The 13,703-nt window shown below is 41.3% G+C and overlaps 1 protein-coding gene across 10 annotated transcripts in view; it reads right to left on the reverse strand.

The window, feature by feature from the left end:
• Positions 1-13,703, reverse strand: part of MBNL2 (muscleblind-like splicing regulator 2) — a 106,463-nt gene that overhangs the window by 13,665 nt on the left and 79,095 nt on the right. For 3 of the 10 annotated variants that reach the window (XM_014944130.1, XM_014944131.1, XM_014944129.1), the window contains exons 6-8: positions 13,023-13,076; positions 12,172-12,325; positions 8,581-8,616 (exon numbers count right to left, since the gene is read on the reverse strand). In XM_014944130.1, the coding sequence (XP_014799616.1) occupies positions 8,581-8,616; positions 12,172-12,325; positions 13,023-13,076 (244 nt within the window). Of the gene's footprint in view, positions 1-7,041; positions 7,137-8,580; positions 8,617-12,171; positions 12,326-13,022; positions 13,077-13,703 lie in introns of all 10 variants that reach the window. The other 7 variants (XM_014944132.1, XM_014944137.1, XM_014944135.1 and 4 more) reach the window with 7 other exon arrangements.

The raw sequence follows: 13,703 nt of genomic DNA on the forward strand, positions 1-13,703 counted from the left end.
TGATACTGCCATCTAGCAGGCTTTCTGAGGAAGTCAGGTTTCAGTCCTCTACCAGGGCGGGAGCGTGTGAAGGGGGAATTTCTAAAAACAAAACAAAACGGAGATTTTTCCATCTCTTCCCAGTGCCTTCTTGTATATGAGCATGTCATCTAAAACTATGTATTCAGGCCAGCCAGAAACCATCATCATCTACACAGAAACAACACTCTACCTTAAAAGACAAAAAAAAAAAGTTAAAAAAGACTTGGTTAAAGTTTGCATGAGACTTAAAATAGAGTTCCTTTGAATTCTCCAGGCTAATCTTTTGCCTTTGCTTATTTGCTGCCTTACAGTGTAAGAAAATGAAGTTTTGCCAGTTATTTTTTAATGTCAGTTGTTTCAAGGCAATTTAAAAGGGTCTTTTCTTGCATGGCTTGACAGTTGCTGTGGGCTCTAGGATTGGAAACTCTCAATTCTTGAGTCTGCAAATTGTTAATTCTGAAAGTTACAGCTACATACGTTGTGACTCAGTGTCTTCAGACAAGATAACTTGGTTGCATTGAGGCTTGTGATTCTTGGGAGTCTAGTATGAAAGAGGCAGCAAGCTGTTTAAGTTTGCCTTTCCTACCGTGACAAGCCATTGCTATTCAAATACCTTCTCTGAAGAAATGCCTCTTCACCATCGAGGATTGCTTAGGTTCATTTTTACAGCCTGCTGCAGGTACAAGGCAAGATGTCCAGTCCTGCATCCCAGATGCCAAGTGGAGCAGCATGGCACCATACGTGGGCTTGCAAGATGCCCAACACTGGACTGGCTCCCTGCAAGCACCCCCTCTGACAACGTGTCTGAGAAAGGAACCTGTTCCTCCATCTCCTCTTTCGGACTTTTTCATGTCAGATTCAAATCGTCCTTTCTGCTATTAGAACAGAGGAGCATTTCACTTGGGACTTTATGGAACTTTGACACCAAAGCTTTCAGTTAAAAAAAGGACAAAAAATGTTTAGATGGCTGTTATTCACAGCAGAATTGCCTTCCGACCTGTTCTCCCATTCCCTTAGAAACTGCAATTAAAGCTTTTCAAATAAGTAACGATAATTTTGCATAGGCTCATATTTGTAACGTTGTTGTATATGGGCACTAAAGATGTAAATAATGTGTTTCCCCTTCCCACCTTCCTTCTCAAAAGCTTGCTTTCAACCAACAAAAAAAGGCGGTTTCCTACTACCTTCCAGATTTTTCAACTCATTTTCTGAGTATATTGCTATTCTTCTCCCCGTTTATGAGTCCAGCAGGTTTCTACAAGGAGGAAAGGGAACTTAAGACAGAGAAACCCTTGTCAGCAGTGCTGAGGACAGCCCTCTGCCCTGCCAAGAAGGCTTCCTGGGGTTGGAGAGGAAGCCCTTTTTGGGGACACCAGGGAATATTTGGAAGATGGAGCAACTGGCACTTCTGCAGAAGGAGAAATTAGCTCAAGTAGGTGCCACACAACATTTTTTTCTAAGAAGGATCTGCCTCCTCTGGGAGTGGCGGCTGCCTTTGTGAGGACCTCGGCAAGGAGAGGTGCTCTGTTGCTGCTCATCCCAGGTCCCCTCCCTCCTGAAGGAGCTGCCACATACACTGTCTCAAATCCCCACTAAACATTTGGCGTGTTTGTATTTTACACAATCTTAACTACTTTTTGAATTCTGGGGCAAATATTTTAATTGTCCTTTTGTTTGTGGCACTTGAATGTAACATAACTATTTTTATTTCTGCTTCATTGTATTTTTACAGAATTTGACAAAACCGAAGGCTACTGAATGATTTCATAATTAATATCTGCATAATTGCCACCTAATTTAGTGTGAACGCTGATGCATGATTTAAAGCAGCTGTGCTAGATAATCACAAGCCTTAGCATGAGACAGCCTGTTGATCTTACATTTCTTTTCAGACATGGCCTATGAGTATTTCATTTTTCTAATGGATCTGCCTTTTAATTTTTCCTTCTTGGTTAAAGGGCACAAAACCAGTAGAATAATGTTGTCACTAAATAACATCTTTAGGCAGCATCCTCTGTAATGCTATTTTTATACTGCCAGTTTTTGGCCCATTTTCATCGCTACAGAAGATAAAGCCGTGTACTGTTCTGTACTGATGTGAGCAAGACTCTTCTCTCTAATTTGGAATTTGGTAATTGCCCTGTAATGACAAAGAACTAAGGAAGCATCCACGGAGCTTGAGGACACAGCTTAATACACAGAAATGCTGGTGTCTAACCTCCTGTCCCAGTCAACGGGGTGATACAGTCTAGTCAATAAGCCAACGGAGCCTGGAGATCACTTCACGTGATCAGCCACTGCAGGCTCAGGTCATTTGCTCAACAGGTTTTTAGTACCATTTGGGCTAAGGTCTCTTGGCCTGTTGTCCATCTGCCAGTTCAGAAGCCTGCAGATTTGTCTGTAGGTCTTGAATTGCATTTGCCAAGCTTGCCAAAATGTCTTGGATAACCTAGACACCCAAGGTTATCTTAGGACAATCATAAACATCAGCAGACACATGTTTAGGCAACTGAACCAAGCCCTGCATGACTTTTGAAGGGTGAGCCAGACTATTCTTCAGGCTTCACCTGACTCTGCTGATAACCTTCACAGTCTACAATGGGCACTTAAACTTCTAGCTTGCACGTAGACACCTGCACTCAGACACCAACACTTAGGTGTCTTAATTTCAGGCTGAGTCCTAACTTTTTAATCCTGGTAGGACTCACCCATGCATATACATAAATGAAGCAATAGCAAGGGTTTCTACTTAGAAATTTAAAGCTTCCCAAAACAGGTGGTGGCATTATTCAAAATTGAAACTCAGTCCCGGAATTCAGAATAACACCTCTTTCAAATAATGCTAGGATAGATTGTCATCTGTGAAATCTTACGGCTACCTGTGAGCAAAGCTGAGCAGGTTAATAGTTTCCTTGCTTGCCTGAGTACTGCTAGTCCACTACCTACAGAGGCAATAATTAAAATCGGTGTTAGAGATCTCTGAAGTATATATTTACACACAAATACTGTATTAATATTTTAAATAAGGTATTTTACATACCTCTGCCCACACGCATGCACTAGAGGGAGCCAGGACCAAACTCTCTGTACACACGCCCCAACACTGCTTCCCACGGTCGTTTCACACTTTTTGGAACTTTGCTAGTTCCATCCTCCAGGAAAACCTCATCAGCATTCCCAATAAGTTCATTAAGGATCTAACCCTGAAGCGAGGTTAGGCAGTTGCAGCTTCCAGCCCCACTTTGGTGGGAATGGCTGGAGCAGTTGTGAAAGAGGAATAAGGAAAAGGGGAAGGACCTCTCACCTCTGATGGGTCATGCTCCCAGACTCCTCACGCACCTTTGGAAGTCCACCTGCCCTCCACTGGAAATCCCAAGCTGAAGTCCCTTCCTCCATCCCCTCTCACCACAGCCTGGCAGCTAGAATAAGCAGGGACACCCCCTCACAAGATGTCCACACGCAGCGAAGAGCAACACCACCAGCTCTGGGACTGAGTGAGTCAGCTTTTAATCAGGATTTGTAAAACAGGGTTTGCTAAAGCACTTTTGCTCCATCCTGTTTTCATTGCACTGAGCCAAAGCGATTCTCCTCCGCTCTGAAGTCCATGTGCAAGAAAATTATTTGGGTTTTAAAACCTAACTTCCATTAAGTCAGGAAAAGCAAGAGACTTCTGATTTTCCATATATTCTTAACTGGTATCACCCTGTATGGATGTACTATGGTATAGCCTTTAACCCTACATAATCTTCTCACGTGCCTTGTGCCATACATTGAACACACAATGCCAAGAGTTGCTGGCAAAGCATGACGAACGGTGCCTGTGTCAACGCAGGCACATTTTGAGCTGTTACTCATGTTATTTTCAGAAAGCAAGCACAGAGAGAAGACGTGAGGCACAGTTCATCTTTTTTCAAAATACACGCTGACAGCACATACTAAATAATTTACCGGACTCAACAGAGTTGTTGGTTTTTTTTAGCCGTCAGCTCAGACTCCGTAACTTTTGGGATGTTGACTTTTCCTTCTGCTGGTGCTTCAAGGACACCTGGATCATCATACTCAACCCAAAAAAGCCCAGCAATCTCTCCCCTGGCCAGAATACTAAGCCAAATGATATTGAGCTCAATGATTAAGACCTGCTATGACTTTCTTTTCACGCCTGGCATTGTGAGGAGAAGCTGTGGGAGCTGAAATGGGATGGGCTGAAGGCTGCAGGTTGATTAAAAGAGTGAAGGAGAAACACTGGGAAGAGGACATCGTATCCCACAGATATGTAAAGCAGCACGGCACAGAGCAAGAAAGGAAATTTTAACTAGATGGGAATAAAAAAAGTCCTTTTCTGAAATACACAGAGGAGCTTAAATCCATACAAGAGGACACAAACAAAGGATGTTATGACCATGAACAAAGTCTTAACCCAAGTTAATTTCCTGCTCCTTCTGTGTTTCTTGGGCCAGACAAATACTGAGAGTTAGGAACACAGAATTACTATAGGGCCTTTCCCAGTGTTGTAGCTTAGTCTCTGACTCTTAGGAGATTGTAAATAAAGAGCAAACTTGGAGATTTGCCTCTTATAAAGAAGAGGTAACTATTACTACTTTCCCTACTTCAAAATACACTGTTTTTTGTTTTTTTTTTTACAGTAGCTTTTATAGATTTGCAATGACTAAAACAAAGACAGAAGCCAGAAGAAAAACGAAAGCGCTGGCCCACGCTACAGAAGCCAACGAGAAAAGCTGCTGGGGTGGGACTCATCTCCTCCATGTGTGGTGGTGCAGAGCTTCAGTTACGCAGCACCCACGCTCCTTCCGCAGGCAAGAGAAAGAGGTGGGACCCTCCAGGGCAATTCACCTTTCCCTAACACGGACTCCTAGAAAAGCAGATGAACCGGATGCCAAACTTCCAAACGGCTGAAGTTAAACAAGTGGAAACCCATCCCCCCCCTGTTAAACCATCCTTTAATTTCAGCGTGGAGTTTTATGTATACATACACACACACAAATATATGCAACTAAATAAATGCAGACACTTTCTACACCTCATGTTAAATTTAAAAGGCTCTAATCCTCCGATGCAAACAAAATCTGCACTGGGAAAGGAGGGGCTCTGCCCGCTAACCTGCTAGATGAGAAAGTGCATTAAGGCACACCTATGTCTCCCCAGTGGCACTGGTTACTCCTGTGAAACTATTCCCATTAACTGAAAAAAAAATAAATAAATTACTGCTTAAAAAAAAAAGACTCCTTTTGTAGGTGTACATGTATTTATTCTACTTCAGCCACAGTCGGCTCCTCTGATGCTCAGAAGAGTGGGGGGCAGAGCTGCCCCAGCCGCACTCCTGCGCTGCAGAGGGTCCCCAGCCGACCCCCTCCCCAAACCACCCCGTTTTCTCACAGCCCCTTGGCACCTTTGAGGTCCCTCTGTCACCACTCTGGGATCACAAAACCCCACTGGATACCGCCAGACATTTTTCTGCCTGCAGACGCTGTGCTGGGAAAGACAGCGGAATGCACCATTCGCCCGCTGCACTTTCCTCCTTGTCCCAAGCAGTTTTTCATTAAAACGAGCTAGTTCTCAGAAAAGAACACACAAAACAACAACCCTCTTTTGATTAAAATGCTGGCAGCACAAACACCACAATGCTGGCAAAGAAGCCTTTTAAAAAAAAAATAATAAAGAAAATGGAATGGTTTGTGTTTCTTTAAGAAAGCAGGGTGTATTTCAGAGGTAGTATATTTTTCCTGAATTATTATAAATAAACTCTTGCGGATACTTCTGTTTTTCCATGGGATACTTAAATAGTTTTGGGACCAACAGTAAAAAAAAAAAATAAATCTGCTTGTGTAACATTATTAAGCAAAATATTTTCACTGTATTTTTTGTAATTGCTTGACAGGTGGAGGGGAATGAATGGGGTGGAGGGCAAGTGTTTCTACTCGGTCTGCAGCAGCTTGTCGGTCTGGCCAGGAGCAGCACAAGGACAGGTGATGGGGACATACAGCCCCTTTGCTTTCAGTTGGTGAGCAAATCTGCTTGCTTCCTCCTCAGTTTGACCTCTCAAAAGCTGAGAGGAAAACAGGTCTCCGGTGGAAGTGCCCGAGGATGGTCCCAAAGCAACAGAAAAGTCAGAGTGACCCAACTGCTGTGGAAACCCCTCTCCGAGCGGATGCTGGCCACATCGGGGTGGGAATCTCTACAGCCCCAATGGAGGAGTCAAAGCTACACACTTTCAGCTGCAATAGATATGTCTTCCTGGGGAATCAGGTCCTACAGGAGAAGAGGGAAACCCTCCCAAAGTGAAAACTGCCATTAACATAACAAACTGCAGAAGAAAAGGAGCAAGTATCACCTTCCCTAGCCTGCCTCTGCCATAACCCTGGGGGTTGTCTGTAAAAACGTCCTTCCTTAGGGAAATATAATTCCCAGGTGAAAGATATGCTTTCAAACATGAAGCAGGCACAGTCATAAATATCTTGAGTGCTGTTTTAATCACCAGTGTTTACAGAAAACATTCAATTTTGTTTCTCTCATTTTATTTTTTTTTTCAGCTGCCTTGTCCGGCTTGTGATTTTAGACAGTTTCCATGCTTACAGATTAGTCACTTCCACACGCTGCATGGAGAATGCTACATTAACACACCTGAAGGTTTGAAACCTGTGATGATCTTCCTTTTAAACTTAGGAGTTAATAACTGACTTTTGTAAGTAGTCCAGTACTACGGTGATTCTAACTCCAGCTGGGTTAATTACACAGTAATTAGGTACAAACATCGCAACACAAAACACAGCTACATCATTATTTGCAACAAATGTTAACTCTAAATAAGTGCAACCTGTCCCACAAACACTTGCTATAAACGACTTTAAAATAAAAGTAAAATTTGATGGGGTAAACACAGAAGAAAAAAAAAAAAATTCTCCGGGAGAATTTTTTTTGTTAACAAAAATAAATTAAAACAAAAATCTCAGCACTCATTTAGAGTTCGGGATCTTGTGAAAGAAAGCTTTAAAAGGAGCAAACCTGATTTGCTGTGGCTGTTGCGGCGAAGGGAACACTTGTTGCAGGAGTTGTTGCTGCAGAGACAGTGGCGGCCGTAGCGTTGTGCATCATGGGTACTTTCAGGAGGGGAACCATGGAAGCAATGAACAGGAGGGTGCAGCATTATGGTAAGAGAAGTGGTATTTTTGGCATGGTGAATATCAAGAGCGGCAAGCCATCGTCATGGGTTAAACCGGCAGATGGCATGCAATCACAGTGCAAAGCGAGAAAGCGTGGCGGAGAAATAAAAAAAAAGGGAAAATAGCTTATTACAAGTACAATTAAAGGAAGGTTGTCAACACAATCGGCGATTCCCAGAAAAAAAAATAAAAAAAAAAAAAGAGCAAGGACCATTGATAAACGGAGGCGTTATCTCTAAGAAGAGCATTACTTGTGCAAACAAGGTCTCTACCAGAACAGCCCCGTTACCTGAGAATTGTTACATGGGCAATTTGTTTTCCCTCAGTGCTGATATACAGCACTCCAAAATAAAATTCTACTAAAAAAAAATAAATAACAGTGGTTTGTACTAGGAAGGAAACTGATAAATATTTATGTTAATTTTTAAACACAACTGAAAATGAATTATTTCCATGTCTCTTCATTTTGAAGTTAGCCAGATACTCGCTGTCTTCCTTTATAATCCAATTTACGCATTTTTTCTACTAGCACTGCTTAACTGTTAGATTTTATCAGAGTTAAATTACCATCTGCTTTGAGGCAAAAATCAGGAGAAGGATGATAATAATTTTCCTGATTTAAATACTGCTTTGTTTGATCTAAAAAAGCCAGGTCAATTTAGTGAAAGTCACTGCTTTTGCTCATTTGAAGAATGAATTTTAATCAGCATCTTCATGGGAGAATTATTAACTTGATGTTTTAAAGGCTTGATATTATAACTGCTTATCTAAATAGCCCCACAAAAAAATAATATCACTGGGATAGGGCTATAGAATAGAAGAGAGATTACTTTTCTGTCTTAGAGGCTGTTGCATTGGACTTCTATTTTGCATGCCCAAAATGTTAATTCCAAGCTGCAAACATATTTAAAGGAGGAGCGAGATTCAGATCACGGGTTTCAACAGAACCTCTGTGGATCAAAGGAGGCATTTCTGGGAAACGCTGATAAAACTTTCTAACACACAGCAAAAAGGAGAAATAGGCACACCACTATGAAACTTTAAAACACTGATGAAATTTGCTGGCTTTTTCCAGTATTTTATGGTTTTATAGTACTAGACAATATAAAATATAAAGAGAAATAAAACTTTGAAAACTGAAAAGCAGACTGGAATTCATGGTATTATGCTTTTGCAGTGTAGTTGTTATAGCAGGTGATATCACATCTAAACTGCAGCTTTCATCTACAAATCTAAAACACTCTGCAAAGTCAACCAGAAAGAAGGACAAGCGAACCTTTAATTCTAGTCAGAGGCTAAATCTTGCCTAGGATTTTTGAAACAAGTGAATATACATCATATACAGTATAAAAAGAGATCAATAAAGAAATTTGGAACCTACCAATACTGGTAGCGGGTGTCATGCACAAAACTGACCCTGCGTGTCATGCAATGATAGGTGAAAAAAGTGGATAAAGGGAAGAAACAGGTTAGCTGTTTAGAGTTAACATTCAAAGTGAGATTCAAGCATAACCACAGAGAAGTAAGTTAGTTAAATGAAAACTGTAAGGTCATTCATAGTTTTGCTTTAACACAAAAAAGGCGATTAAGTTCTTACTAAACTCCCACCTGAGTATACTGTGTGACTTTGGGTCTGTTTCTGTATATACACAAGATACTTCATAAACTTTTTTGTTTAGTACTTCTATCCTTTCACTTGGCACTTTTGCAGCAACAGGTTTTTTGTTTATAGAAACATCTTTGGTTCAATATCTCGTGTCTTTGGTTAAATATCACATTATTTGGGAATTTTAGAACTCATTGCATAATCCAGGCAGATCAACATTCACCGACTTTTTGATGTGCAGCAGAGAAAGAAATCAAAATGGAATTAGTCGATAATGTTCCACCGGGGCTTTGCCAAATTTAATGTACTTTCTTAACACAACTCCTGAGGTGGAGAGGTGCTTCTGGCCAAAGAAAACACCCCTGTGACAATTCCCCCAGCTAAACACCTCAAAGTTCCAGCAAGAGGCTCCCATCGCACCTCAGAGATGCTCTGGACGGACTGCTTGCCTGCCACGCCATTTAGTTTTGGTGCCTAGTCCACCTTTAACCTTTCTGGGAAAAACAAATGAAAAACAAAAAAACACCCCAACCCCCCAAAAAAGAACAGTGTATTTTCAGTACAGTGCATATAGCAAGCTGGTGAAGGCGAGTAAGTAAGGAGACTAGTCCCACATACAGGCATATTTGATAAAAAGTCAAATATGGTTCCCCTATTCCTGCTTAATTACTACTGCAGCCCCTGATGGGACCATCGCAGCGGCAGGGTAACTATGAATGACCTTACCCAAGAACAGTCCCCGGAGAATACACAAAGTTCCTCCTCTGGAGGCTACAGAAACACTAACAAACAGCAATGGGAAGAGAGAAAAGATCTGTTGATTTTAAGATCATTCACCAAACAATAAGGAGAAGGTGACAAAGCAATCAAACTGATGTAAAACAAACAAGGTGCAGAACTTTGGAGGTAAGCCATGCTAAGTCAAGCCCCACACTTTTTATTAGGGGAGCAAGTGGTTAAGAAAGCAGAGAAGTTATATAAAACAATTAAGTTTTATATATATTCCAGCAGCAAAACTTGTCTTAAAATTTAACTTAACAGACACACACACACACACAAGGAACACATTTGAAAATTATACCAGTTCAGAAAATACCACATAACCATTTAAAACCCAACAGCTAGTGTCATGCGTTGCTCCTTAGACCTGGGTGGCATGACAGTCCTTACACCCACCAACTCCAACCTTCCCAGGAAACGTGGGAATATCAGACGTAGCATCTTGAATGAAAAGCTCATGACACCCACTCATATAGAGGGGGCTCTCCTCTCCTAACCTCCTCCCAAACCCCACTTCTCTCTCTAACATCCTTTCTAGGTGCTGACAGTGTTCACCAAGAGGAGAAGGTCCAACACCGTGAGAAAAGTTTTCTACTCTGGGCTTGGGCTCCATCTGCTACGTTATTCCTCTGTTTCTTCTTTTTTCGTGGACTTGTTTTGGGGCTTGCCAACAACCTGGCCTTTGAGGTTTGGCTCCAAGATCACCCTTCCTACCATCAGAAATTTGTAAGATAGAACCATAATTATAACCATTAGTTGGAAAGAGGGATGGACAATAAAAAGCACAAAGAATGAGCTACTACTTAAGGAAGCATGAGCACTCCAGAAGTCTGGAAAATATCCAAATGCTATTTCACTGAAAAAGCTTTAAACTACTGTATTTTCTATAGTTAATTTAAAATCCTTGGCAATTGCAAATAATAGCAATAAGCCCTGAAAGGAGAGTGCTTAAGAGAAAGTATAATACATATCATGCTGCAAATTCTCAGGGTTATAATGTAAAATAAATTTGTGGAAATTTCTGTATGTTTGTAAACACAGGGCAGCCTTCCATTCATGTCCGAATAGGCAGTCTCACAATTTATTTATTTTTTTCAAACACTCCCATAAATGACTGTATGTTTTCTGCCACAGATATTCTGGTGCACCAACGTGCTAAAAATACAGCATGCTAAAACTTACTATTATAAATACAGGGGCAGGCTCCAAGGTTGTTACTCAGGCCTTATAGCAAAATTCCATCAAGTGAAAGCCATCTGTGTTTGTTTTTATCTTTAAAAGCATATGGGAATGCTGATAGATGGGGAAATGATCGTGTGTTGCGTTTCATTCCTTGTTGAACCGACATTACTTCCATAAACTAAAATAACATCGCTGAAATGTCAAGCGCATTTGCAAACACGTAGTGTTGAACGATTCTGGAAGTTCACGCTCGATAACATTCCGATACTGAGATATGTAATTTGTTAATTACAAATGAAATCACAGAATTCATTAGGTGGGATATTTATCTTTGGGAAGTTTGGAGCGAGGGTGGCTGATATAATTTAGAGGGTCGTGTTGTTATAGTTTCCATGAGCACCTAGCGCTCTGTCTTTTGCAGTGTTAAAGAGAAGCCCTGCCACCAGCCACGGTGCAGTTCAAGCCGTCTCTGAATGCTCTAATTTTTACAGAGTTCTGAGCACTGTAAGGCAAATTACACTCAACTCATCTTCAGATCGCCCCCTGTGAAGAACTACAAGCCCAGCAATTAGCTGCAAATGCTAGGAAAAGTTCTGGTGGTGTTCCGAAATGAAAACCCACCAAATCACGTCTGATGCCTCAGAGCCCCTTAGTGCAGCTGTGGGGAGCGATGCGTTTTGCTGGTGCTTCCACGCAGCTTCTTGACTGGAAGGTTATGGCTGGTGCTCCCCTTCTCCAGCTGTGGCTGCCCCATCCCTGGCAGTGTTCAAGGCCAGGCTGGACGTGGGTTCTGAGCAACCTGCTCTAGTGGGAGGTGTCCCTGCCCGTGGCAGGGGGGTTGGAACTCAATGATCTTTAAGGTCCCTTCCAACCCGAACCAGTCCATGATTCTCACCCTGCTCATATGTGGCTGAGGCAATCCCCCACAGCTGCAAAACACCCTGCTCGTACGTGGCTGAGGCAATCCCCCACAGCTGCAAAACAGCCCCCCGAGGAGCAGGAGGATATGCCTGGGGCACAGGACACTTCCCATGGCATCTCTGGAGATTGATGCTTTTCCCAGCATTTTTGGTGGAGGAACTTTACCCTCTCGTCTCCTAGGAGAGAGCTGGCTGATCCAAGTCAAAATCCAGCCAGTTTAAGTAGGAAAAAAAAGGGGCAAACTGCGGCCAATGATGCAGGAGGCTATGAATGTGAAAAGCAGCCTGGCGGCATGTGGAAAATTCTGCTTGATTTCTCGTACTTTGCAAGAGGAATTAAAATACCACGTAAATACCTGCGCGGACTCTTACCACGAGCAGGGCAGGGAGCATAATAAATAAAACCTTCCGTTAAAGTGCAACTGCCTGACGCGGAGGTGCCACCTGAGGAACACAAAACTGGCTCAACGTGGGTACAACATACCTGTCGGGATAAACGCTGCGTGTTGCTGCAACTGAGCATTGGCAAGAGCCTGTTGATAGTGCAAGACACTGGGATTGAAAACGGCACTGGCACCATTGCTTTTTTCAAGTGCTTGTCTCTTTGGTAAAGGGTGAAGAACACCAGGAGGAAAGGCCTGTAAATGAGAAAGTTAGTTACGATGGCGCCATTTTGAAGACGTTGTCCGTAACAAATACATAAATATAAATAAAAAAACTTATTGTTTTTTTAAAGCGGCTAAAGATGCCTCGCCATGCATATTAACTCAAAGCACAGCAATGTAAAATGAGTGAAATTTTGTTATTGATAGCAAAAGCATGGTACTATTAACCTAAAACTGTAGCAGCACAACTACTGAAAAGAAAGGCCTTTAAAGCAACGAAAATGGCATTGCCTTTAAATAGGTTTTCAAATATTATAGGGAGAAAAAACCACTTGTGTTTCATTGCCAAGTATTTTCTTTTTTAAATTTAAATATCGTTTCCTATTATTACACAGATTAATGGATTACGTTAAGCGTTTTCAATTACAGAAGCAGTTTTATCTCAATTCGACTTTTCATGAGAGGATATTTAAAAAAATGAAACCATGTTAGGAACCAAACTAAATCGTCTGCGTTTATTACGTATGAGAATGAGATGGATAAATCGAGTTTCTGGTAAATTAACGAGTATGTGAAATCATTTCCGGTTGATGTTCAAAAGTAAAGCGGATACAAATTTCATTAGTTGCTTCATCTGAAAAAACGAAACAAAACAAAACCAAAAAACCAAAAAACCCAGAACAAAAAAAAAAAAGCTACATGCATCAATTTGGGTGAAAGGTCAAAGTACCAGGTCTACAGTTGCTTCGAGAGGTCGCTTCATTGCTTTGGCAGTCGACTGAGTCTTTTAATAACAGGCAGCGAGCACATGATGGCAGTGGGCCAATGGGATTCAAGCGAATTAACATACAGGTAAACAGCAAGCAGAGGTGCATCATGGGAACGGCATTGCATTTGTGGATAGGTGAGAAGGAAAAAAATATTCTGAATGCAATATACAACATACAAAAACACTAGGCATGCACAACAACAAAAATGTCTTCTAAAGAAATGGATATTACATTTCGAATTAGTACCGAAGCAAAAATGCATCTACTATACCTTAGTTAAAAGCATATAAGAGAGTAAAATATAGATGTTTGAAATTCAGGAAAGTTGAGTAAAACAGCAGCTTGCAGACACTATTAAGCATCGTATAAACACTTCACAGAGATGCAGAAAGTTTTAAGGATACGCCTATAAGAATTCCTGATAAGTTAGTTAAGTCACATTTTAAAGCGGAAAAATCAATTTGGATGGCTACATTTTCAAATACAAAGCACTAGTGAAAGTTGTAATGCATTACCAATGCTACTAATATCAGTGCTTGCAAGGTCAGGGTCTTTTAATTAAGAGAAATGTGTCACTCAATAGATTTGGGGTTCTGAATGGGAAAGGTTCTCCTTTTCCAATACAAAGCAGGGTAAGTAAT

This window comes from Calidris pugnax, unplaced genomic scaffold (genome assembly GCF_001431845.1).
Source record: "Calidris pugnax isolate Ruff unplaced genomic scaffold, ASM143184v1 scaffold69, whole genome shotgun sequence".
Classification (NCBI taxonomy): Eukaryota; Metazoa; Chordata; class Aves; order Charadriiformes; family Scolopacidae; genus Calidris; species Calidris pugnax.